Raw genomic sequence first — 10,963 nt, forward strand, 5'->3', positions numbered from 1 at the left:
GATGAACTCTCTGTGAGACGAATATATTTTTTACAACTAAACGATGTGATGAAAACGTTTAGAGACCATGTTTATAATGCAAACAAACCAGTTTTAGTCAGTTATTCCTCATCAATGAATCATTTTTTGAGATAATGTATTTGTTCATTGTGCATAAACAACAATTTGATCGCGCCAAGTTTCCTTCGGTTGACTTGTCTTCGGCTAAATATCTTTCAAGCCTCGTTTAAAAATCTAAAGGATGAAAATTCTCCTACAGAGCGTAATGGACAGCATTGTTTAGCTGCATGCGTGTTTCTTTTGACTAACCGTGGGCTTGTGCAGCCGAGCTGTGGGAGTAGCCGAGAGCCAAGAGCGCCGTCTCCACCAGCTGAGAGAAGAGAATATCCTTCCTGACCAACACAAACTCTGCATGCTCCTCTCTTCCCTCACATCCGTCTGTTGGGGTCCCTCCATCCGACTGCTCCACCACACAGAAGACTGGAATCATCAGACCTGTCAGGAAACAGCAAATTTTCAAGGAGAGAACAACAAGAGGATTCTTTTAAAGCCTGGCTTTAATTGTTTGTGATCACAACAGGGATTATTCCCCTCAGACAGCAAACATGTGGACCGCATTTGTTGTTGGTCAAGCTCGAAATTACTTCATGCTTCTTTTTTTTTCAGATTTGAGTATTGCAACACCTTAAAAGTTCATTGCAAAGCACCCAAGCAGAAATGCAAAATGAAGGATGTGCAGTCTTTCAAACACTCTGAAAGTCCTGTTAAACATGTGCTACACTCTCCCAGGTGTTTAACGGTTTAATAGATAGCCACTTGTAATAATGGCCACACTTACAGATATGCAAAGTCAATACACAGAAGGCGTAGTGTGATAACAGCAGCCGCTTTCATTAGGCTGTTAATAACAGAAGGCCCAACTCTGCATGTCAGTCTGCTTAATAACAGCTCAAAGAAATTCCCTGAAGCAGTTTCCTAAAAGGTGCCAATTCAGACCAGGTGAAAACTGGCTCAGACTGTCTGGAAAACTTCCTGCAGACAAATACTGTTTCAGAGGACCATATGTCCACCGATGAACCAATCGCAAGGGGACGGTTCTGAGTACATGTCTTCACACAGAACTGTCCCAAGTGACGAGTTGAGACCTGAGCTAATATTCCCAGCTAATATTAAACCACCTTTTTAAACTTTTTTGCCAAATCTAGCCACGGCCTCCCACGTTCCCAGAGACGGCAGACGCCAGTGGAACCTGAAAATACTGTCAGAAGAACATCACAAAGAGATGAAGCTGTGCACCTGGCTTCCTGTGTATCAAGGTACTGATACTATGGGAATTATTATTATCATTTTGTATTTTATGTATTATCATGTGTACTCAGGAGTGAGATTTTCAAAGTTCCCAACATGTTACCGCCCAGTGAGCAGACCCACCTACCTTGAGTTTACCTAGTAAAGATGGCTGCCGAAACAACAGTGAATGAAACCATGAGTAAAGATTTATCTCTAAATATGCCAGTTTAACGGCACATAAAGTAGAGTTACATGTAGAGCTTTGTAACTATACATAGAGAACGCCTTCAACTCTGTTAAGACGTCATTCCCAGTTTCAACTTCAGACCTCCCAGTCAAACGGAACCAGCCTTAATGGCCTCTGTGGGAGGCGACCCTACCTCAAAAACCCGCAAGGTCCTAAAGGATCCATTTCTAACGTTCTGGTACCAAACACTCCATAATCTAGTGATGGAAAGATTTATTTGGCTCTTTAATACCTCGTCATTTTACTCAGGTTCCATTTTAATCTTGTTATTGTTGTGTTTTATGCCAGTAAGTTTAATGATTTGTTTCCATACAATTCTTATTTCTATGGATTATTTTATTTAAAATAGTTCAAACGAAGCGGGAATCCCCGGAGGTTAAAAACGAAGCTTATGTGGAAATGCCAGAAAACTACAGTTCCCTTTTCATCCACTAGGGGCTCCAAAACAGAGCAAATTCCCATAGACTCCCATTTAAAAAGACCAACTTCACAGCAGAAATGGTACAAAAATCCATTTTTGGTTTAATAAATCAGGTTTACCTTCATGACAACTGTGGGGGGAGTGAATTTTTTTGTGACTGATCTGTTTAGAAGTAATTTCATCTCAAAATTTGACATATTTAGGGGCGTGTCCTTTTGATTGACATGTACCTGATCTATATATAGACTTAAAACGGGAACAATGTGTGGACATTAAAACCATTGACTGATTGTCAAAGCCTCTGGGACCCCCTGTTCTCCTTGGGAGACCCTAGGTTGGTAACCAGTGATCTAGACCTTATCAGACCAGGTCCTGTTTAACATTATGTCACGCAGATGGAATAGTTTTGTGATGTTACAGTTTTAAATAGTTTTCCTCAATGTGCAGTTTGTCAAGGGCCACTCTGGCAAATACGTTGCAAAGAAACAATGTCCAACCTCTAAAAAGGGGAATATTTGAGATGTTTTGGCTTAAAGTTGACAATCCTGGGGAAATTCTTTTACAAAAGATGACAGAAAAGAAGCTAAACGGAGACATGCTCATGCTCCTCTCTTCATTATCTGCTTGCAGTAAGGATCTAATTCCTAAAATCCCTCATCTTGGCTCCGTGCGCTCATATCAATCCTTCCTCTCCAATATCAGCCTGTTTTCCTAAAAGGCTTTTGGTTTTGCGCCACCTGTCAGCTGACAATTAATTAAAGCCCTCTGAAGACATGAAGAGCATTAGGCAGCGTCCCAGCTCTAATAATACCGGCCAGCGGCTGCGTGTTTTACTACAACACACACGACTTCCCTCCTTTCCAACGCCCACGCAGCATTAGCTCCCCTCCACAACCACCCCAACCCGACCCGTCCCAGCCGTTGTTTTAATCAGTCAATTCCTATATTTCTATTTCCTCCTCATTAATCACTCGACTCCCAGTCCTCCAGCCTCTCGTGGAGTGAATTACACACCGGAGCACCGTGCCAATTCAAGTAAGTGAATTTCCCCCAACAGGGAAATATAACTGTCAACATGGAGCTGCTCCCTCCGACCGGCACTCGTCTGCCTCCGTCTCCACCTTCTGCCCGTTTTCTCTGACATTCAGTGTCCTGGAAGGTCTGGTTTGGACGCCTAACCTCTAATCCCTCTGATATGTACGGGACAAGTGAAGGGAGGTATTAAAATAAGATGTGTGTGTGTGTTTTGGCAGAGTGGGAGTGAACGTAGAAGCTGGTGTGTCTGCTTTCTACATGTGTGTTTGTGTGTGGGCTCGTCTCTCGCGGCAGCCGTGTGGTTTGGAGGAGACACGTCAAGTTTCCTGTCTTCAAAGACAAGCAGCGTTTATTACAGAGCAGCGTAGGAAAGCCCGTCCTCCTCCGTCCTCCTCCGTCCTCCTCCGTCCATACGTTCATATCCTTCTTTACATCCTCTTCTTCCTCGTTTGTCTGCGAAGCTCCAGATGGATTTGTCTTCACAAGCTCTTCAAACCCGCAGAAAAGATTTTATGTCCGATAGAAAATAAAACCCAGAAATATTCCAGCATAAATCCTGCCATCCGTTTATATGAAACCACCACATCATGTCAAATAAATTGATCGATTTTCATTATTGCGCCACAGGTTTATAAATGTCCACCCTGCCGTGAGCTTTTAAGTCCGAGTCTTCATCCTGTTTGATTTACGGCTTTAAAACAAACAAACAGTTCCTGCCTCTTTTTTTTTCCCAGCTTCTAGACTCAACTTTGCCAACTTAAAGACAAATGGACATTTTTTTTATCCTGGATTTATGAGACGTTTCGTGGCTGAGAACGTCAATAAAAGGAAGAATTGTTTCAGAGTAAAGCTGCTGGAAGTTTCCATCAGAAGATGCTCCACTGTGCTCAGAAAGGGATGGACATGGTCAGCAGCAGGACTCAGGTCGGCTGTGGAGGTTAAACCAGGTCATGCTGGGACTAAGGCAAGGAAAATTTATTTCTACTGCACATTTTAAACAACAGGGGGATTCAAAGTGCTTCACAGAGACAATAAAACAGAAAATAAGAAGCATATCTTAAAAGTAAAACAAGAAACTCAGGAAAAAGAAATAATATTAAGTAAAGAAACATGCAGATCTGGAGTTTTTTTTTTAAAATAAGAACGACTGAAATGCAGCTGAAAACAGGAGGATCTTTCACCTCGATTTAAATAAACCGAGTGTTTCAGCTGATCTGAGGCTTTCTGGGAGTTTGTTCCAGACATAAGGAGCATAGAAGCTGAATGCAGCTTCACTATGTCTCGTTTTAACTCTAAAACCAGATCCGGTTGACCTGAGGAGTCTGTTGGGTTCATAATGGGACAGAAGGTCTCTGATGTACTTTGGTCCGAAACCAGGACAACAACATATCCCTAATCTTTATTTATAAAGCACTTCTAATACAAAAATAAGTCATGTGCTGTACATTATAAACAATGGAAAAAAAAAAGAAGGAATATTTTATCCATTAAACCAGATTATGCAGACAGGTGTACTGGCATCCTCCCATTAAAGCAAAACCATAGCTAGAAACTAAAAAAAAAAAAAAGAAAGAAATTACATTTAGATAAAATATTATTTAGTGAACTAGTCACTGCTGTTTAAGTTATGGTTTAAAAAACAATCAAAAGCTTTACTAAGGAACGTATTAAAAATACCAACACTCCCAGTTGCCTTTAGGTCTTGTGGAAGGCTGTTTAACTGGACCTTAAACCCCCTTCTCCATGTGTCCTGCTCCCCATCCTTCAGATCAACAATAGAGTCTTAAAGCAAGTCTGAGAAAAACTCTGGGCTAAAACCTTTCAGAGATTTAAAGGCTCATTAAAGTGTTTAAAATCAATGTGAAAGCACACTGAGAGCCAACACAGCCATTCTGAAACACCATCCCACCACCAGCAGCGCCTGAGGCGTTGATCCTGACGGAAGGATGGATCCATGTTGTCATGATGTTTCCAGCAGATTCTGATCCTACCATGTGAATGTGGAGCTGAACTGGAGACTCATCAGACCAGCAACGTTTCTCCATCTTCTATTGTCCAGTTCTGGTGAGTCTGTGTGAATTGTAGCCTCAGTTTCCTGTTCGTACTGACAGGAGGGAACCCGCTGTGGTCTTCTGCTGCTGGAGACCATCTGCTTCCAGGCTGGACTGGTTGGACATCATCTCCAACCAGTCTGACCATTCTCCTCTGACCTCTGACATCAACATCTGGATGTTTTCTCTTCTTCAGACCTTCTCTGGAAACTCTGGAGATGGTTGTGTGTGAAAATACAACCTGAAATCTTCTTTCTTCCTCATCCTGATGCTCAGCTTCAACTTGAGCATCTCGTCTTCATCATCTGACTAAATACATATATATGCAGACTGAACAGCAGTCCTCATAACGCGCTTATTAATACCAACTTAGCCGTGCATGAAAATGGATCAACTTGTCTTTGGTCGCACCAACATGATCCTTTCACACAACTGAGGACGAATGTCCAACTTTTTGAACTTTCATAAAGTCATTTCGGCTTCAGTGTAACTTGTAAGTTAGACAAAGAGCAGGAAGTGGATGTAGAATACACTGCTGTGCAAACGTCTTGAGCCACACATCGTTCAGCATTTCACTGCAGCACACAAACACCAGTATAAATACTTTGTATGAAGCAGAAACAGATTTTATCTAACTCTGAAGAGCAGGAAAGAGAAGACATTCTCCAGGATCCTTGAAGGACTTTCCAAAGCTCCTCTTTCCATGTCTTTTGTTTTGGACTCCGGGGAGGTTCTTCCCCGCATGTGACCCGTTTCCACTCAGCTTTTCTTCCCGGTTTCCCGGCTTCTTCACAGCCACGTTGCCATGGAGACCATGTCCGAGGCTTCGGTCAGCAGTAGATGTTAGGGCTGTGACGATATCCTTTAGATTTTTTTTATTAAAAAAAATTATTTGAAAATTTTGAAGCAAAAAAAACCCCGATAATCGATTTTTTGATTTGTTTTTCCAACCGCTAGATGGATTAACTGAAGGTCCAGATCCTGTTCTTTAAACTGTCCTCTACTGTTTCTACCAACTTTCCAGCAAACAGCTTTTTGTGAATCAGCTTGTTGCTGCTTAAATCTTATTGTCCGTCTGTTAAATTGTTTTTTTTTCCTGTTTTTCTGAGATGAAACTAAAGAAATGGGAACAAAAAGTGTGTTTGTGACAAAAAGCCTAATGATCCCATTTAAATCTGGTTCTTTGTCAAGTTGTCTGTTTTGTGTCGACACAATGCTGGTTCATGCCTTGAATTTTTAGCCTTTTTTATGCGTTGATGGTCAGTTTTAAGTACCTTGATAAACAAGTAGAAGGACTGGGGTGTTAATGGGTGACTAAGAAGCTAAAGAAATGTTTGAAAAGGTTCCTTCCAAAATATGATACTGGTGTCGGTCCGATCCTCCTGTTGTTTGGACCACTACATTACTCCCATCAAAGATGGCAGGAGAACCCATCCATCCATCCATCAATCCATCCTTTCATCCATCCATCTATCCATCCATACATCCGTTCATATATTCATCTGTCCATCTATCCTTTCATCCATCCATCCATCCGTTCATATACTCATCCATCCATCCATCCATCTATCCATCCATCCATCCGTTCATATATTCATCTATCCATCAATCCTTTCATCTGTCCATCCATCTATTCACCCATCATCCATCCATCCATCCATCCATCCATCATTCCATCTATCCTTTCATCCATCCATCCATCCATCCATCATTCCATCCATCCATCCATCCATCATTCCATCCATCCTTTCATCTATCCATCCATCTATTCACCCATCATCCATCCATCCATCCGTTCATATATTCATCTAACATCCATACATCCAGTTATATATATCCATCCATCCATCCACCAATCCTTTCATCCATCCAACATTCATCAATCCATCCATCCATCCATCCATCCTTTCATCCATCCATCCATCCATCTATCCATCTGTTCATATATTCATCTATCCATCCATCCATCCATCCATCCATCCTTTCATCCATCCATCCATCTATCCATCTGTTCATATATTCATCTATCCATCCATCCATCCATCCATCCTTTCATCCATCCATCCATCTATCCATTTGTTCATATATTCATCTATCCATCCATCCATCTTTTCATCTATTCATCCATTCACCCATCATCCATCCATTCATCCATCCGTCCATCCTTTCATCTATCCATCCATCCATTCACCCATCATTCATCCATCCATCATTCCATCCATTCACCCATCATTCATCCATCCATCATTCCATCCATTCACCCATCATCCATCCATCCATTAATCCATCCTTTCATCCATCCATCCATCCATCCATCCGTTCATATACTCATCCATCCATCCATCCATCCATCCATCTTTTCATCCATCCATCTATCCATCCATCCATCCGTTCATATATTCATCTATCCATCCATCCTTTCATCTGTCCATCCATCTATTCACCCATCATCCATCCATCCATCCATCATTCCATCTATCCTTTCATCCATCCATCCATCCATCATTCCATCCATCCTTTCATCTATCCATCCATCTATTCACCCATCATCCATCCATCATCCATCATTTCATCCATTCACCCATCATCCATCCATCATTCCATCCATCCTTTCATCCATCCATCCATCCGTTCATATATTCATCTAACATCCATACATCCAGTTATATATCCATCCATCCATCCATCCAACAATCCTTTCATCCATCCAACATTCATCAATCCATCCATCCATCCATCCATCCATTCGTTCATATATTCATCTATCCATCCATCCAGCCTTTCACCCATCCATCCATTCATTTATATATCCATCCATCAATCCTTTCATCCATCCAATGTTCATCAATCCATCCATCCATCCATCCATCCATCCATCCTTATATTTTTCTGAATAAAAAAACCTAATGATCCCATTTAAATCTGGTTCTTTGCCAAGTTGTCTGTTTTGTGTCAACACAATACTGGTTCATGCCTTGAATTTTGAGCCTTTTTATGCTTTGATGGTCAGTTTTAAGTACCTTGATAAACAGGTGGAAGGACTGGGATGATAATGGGTGAATAAGAAGCTAAAGGAACCTTTTAAAATATGTCCATAAATCAGGATAAATTATTGAGACTGTCTGCTTAGAGGAGGAATATAAAGAGATGCAAAACTTTTGCACAGAACTGTAACGGATGAAGGTCGAGACATTCCTGCAAACATGGCAACACAGACACAGATGGATAACTGCACATGCACGAACACACACACATAAAGAGGAACTTTCACAATGAAGGCAGGAATCGATAAGCCAGAGTGACTTGTATAAATCTTGTTTATGTGGAGCAATCTCCTTTATTTGGTAAGCCTGTGTTATACAGTTCCCTCCTGACTTATAGATTAACAGCTTGAGGTTCTCCCAGCAGAGCCGCCACACGAAAACATGGAGCTCGGAGCCAAACTCAACTCGTGGCCAGGATGTGGCTCACAGCTGGGCCAAAAGCTGTCTCTGGCTTTGGTGTGTAAGAGCCCAGAAACCTCCTGGATGAGGTGGGAAGAGTCATTTAACCCATGCTAATCTCTTACACTTATCACTGCCACAACAATCACTTCCACGCGGTAAAACCACTCCCAGTCTCACTTTTCTGTCTGTTTTGTCCCTACCTCCGAGGGGCCGTGGTGGGGCTCCGTTGTGGCGAATGCGGGGCCCAGTGGGGCTTCCGTTAAGCTCCAGTCGGCCCTTCTTTCCCGGTGGCGGAATGCTGCTGAGGTCTGGGCTGCCTCCCCTCCTCTCAGGACTGTCCTGGGTGATGGGACTCTCCCTTCCTCGCTCCATCCTCCTCCACACCCCCAGAGGAGCTCCAGCCAGAGAGAATGTGTCTACAAGGGTTGAACAGAAAATTAGACATGTCTAATATAGTTCATCTTCTCTACATTTATGACATTTATGTCCTGAAATATTATACTGGTGTCGGTCCCATCAAAGCTAACAGGAAAACCCAGTTTAGCCAGTTTCAGACTTTACAGTTTAATCCTTATTTTCATTTACTCTCCAGTGGAGTTTAGGCTGTAAAACTGGTCTGCTTCAGGTTTAAGAGGCGCTGGTTTGATGGTGAGAACGTTTGATTTTTAATCATTTTAAACTCTTTCTATTGTAGTTGCAATGAGATATTCATCCATCCATCATTCCATCCACCCATCCATCCATCCATCCGTCATTCCATCCACCCATCCATCATTCCATCCACCCATCTATAATTCCATCCATCCATCCATCATCCATCCATCCATCCATCTATCATTCCATCCATCCATCCATCATCCATCCATCCATCTATCATTCCATCCGTCCATCCATCATTCCATCCACCCATCTATAATTCCATCCATCCATCCATCATCCATCCATCCATCCATCTATCATTCCATCCATCCATCCATCATCCATCCATCCATCTATCATTCCATCCATCCATCCATCATTCCATCCACCCATCCATCATTCCATCCACCCATCTATAATTCCATCCATCCATCCATCATCCATCCATCCATCCATCTATCATTCCATCCATCCATCCATCATCCATCCATCCATCTATCATTCCATCCGTCCATCCATCATTCCATCCACCCATCCATCATTCCATCCACCCATCTATAATTCCATCCATCCATCCATCATCCATCCATCCATCCATCCATCTATAATTCCATCCATCCATCCATCATCCATCCATCCATCTATCATTCCATCCACCCATCTATAATTCCATCCATCCATCCATCCATCCATCTATAATTCCATCCATCCATCATCCATCCATCCATCTATCATTCCATCCATCCATCCATCAATCCACCCACCCATCCATCATTCCATCCACCCATCGATAATTCCATCCATCCATCCATCATCCATCCATCCATCAATCCACCCACCCACCCACCCATCCATCCATCCATCCATCTATCTATCTATCATTCCTTCCATCCATCCATCAATCCACCCACCCATCGATAATTCCATCCATCCATCCATCATCCATCCATCCATCATTCCATCCACCCATCGATAATTCCATCCATCCATCCATCATCCATCCATCCATCCATCCATCAATCATTCCATCATCCATCCATCCATCAATCCACCCACCCACCCACCCATCCATCCATCCATCCATCAATCCACCCACCCATCCATCATTCCATCCACCCATCGATAATTCCATCCATCCATCCATCATCCATCCATCCATCCATCTATCATTCCATCATCCATCCATCCATCAATCCACCCACCCACCCATCCATCCATCCATCTATCTATCATTCCTTCCATCCATCCATCCATCCATCTATCATTCCATCATCCATCCATCCATCCATCTATCATTCCATCCATCCATCCATCATTCCATCCACCCATCCATCATTCCATCCACCCATCTATAATTCCATCCATCCATCCATCATCCATCCATCCATCTATCATTCCATCCATCCATCCATCCATCAATCCACCCACCCACCCACCCATCCATCCATCCATCTATCTATCTATCATTCCTTCCATCCATCGTCCATCCAGCCATCCACCTATCCATTATCTATCCATCCATCCATCCATCATCCATCATCCATTCATCATTCCATCCTTTCATTAATCATCCATCCATTCATCATTCCATCCTTTCATTAATCATCCATCCATCCATATATTACCCATCCATCCATCATCCATCCATTCATCATTCCATCCTTTCATTAATCATCCATCCATCCATCCATATATTACCCATCCATCCATCATCCATCCATTCATCATTCCATCCTTTCATTAATCATCCATCTATCCATCCATCCATCCATCCATCCATATATTACCCATCCATCCATTCATCATTCCATCCTTTCATTAATCATCCATCCAT

At 42.3% G+C, this 10,963-nt stretch overlaps 1 protein-coding gene across 1 annotated transcript in view; it reads right to left on the reverse strand.

Annotated features, from left to right (window-relative positions):
* satb2 (SATB homeobox 2) overlaps positions 1-8,895 on the reverse strand; it is a gene marked incomplete at its 3' end in the record, with an annotated part of 61,422 nt that extends 52,527 nt beyond the window's left edge. The window contains exons 1-2 of the mRNA XM_079253979.1: positions 8,691-8,895; positions 310-495 (exon numbers count right to left, since the gene is read on the reverse strand). Coding sequence (XP_079110105.1) covers positions 310-495; positions 8,691-8,862 — 358 coding nt within the window. The 5' untranslated portion in view covers positions 8,863-8,895. The remainder of the gene's footprint in view (positions 1-309; positions 496-8,690) is intronic.
* Between the last annotated feature and the right edge of the window lie 2,068 nt (positions 8,896-10,963).

This window comes from Telmatherina bonti (genome assembly GCF_933228915.1).
Source record: "Telmatherina bonti genome assembly, chromosome: 15".
Lineage (NCBI taxonomy): Eukaryota > Metazoa > Chordata > Actinopteri > Atheriniformes > Telmatherinidae > Telmatherina > Telmatherina bonti.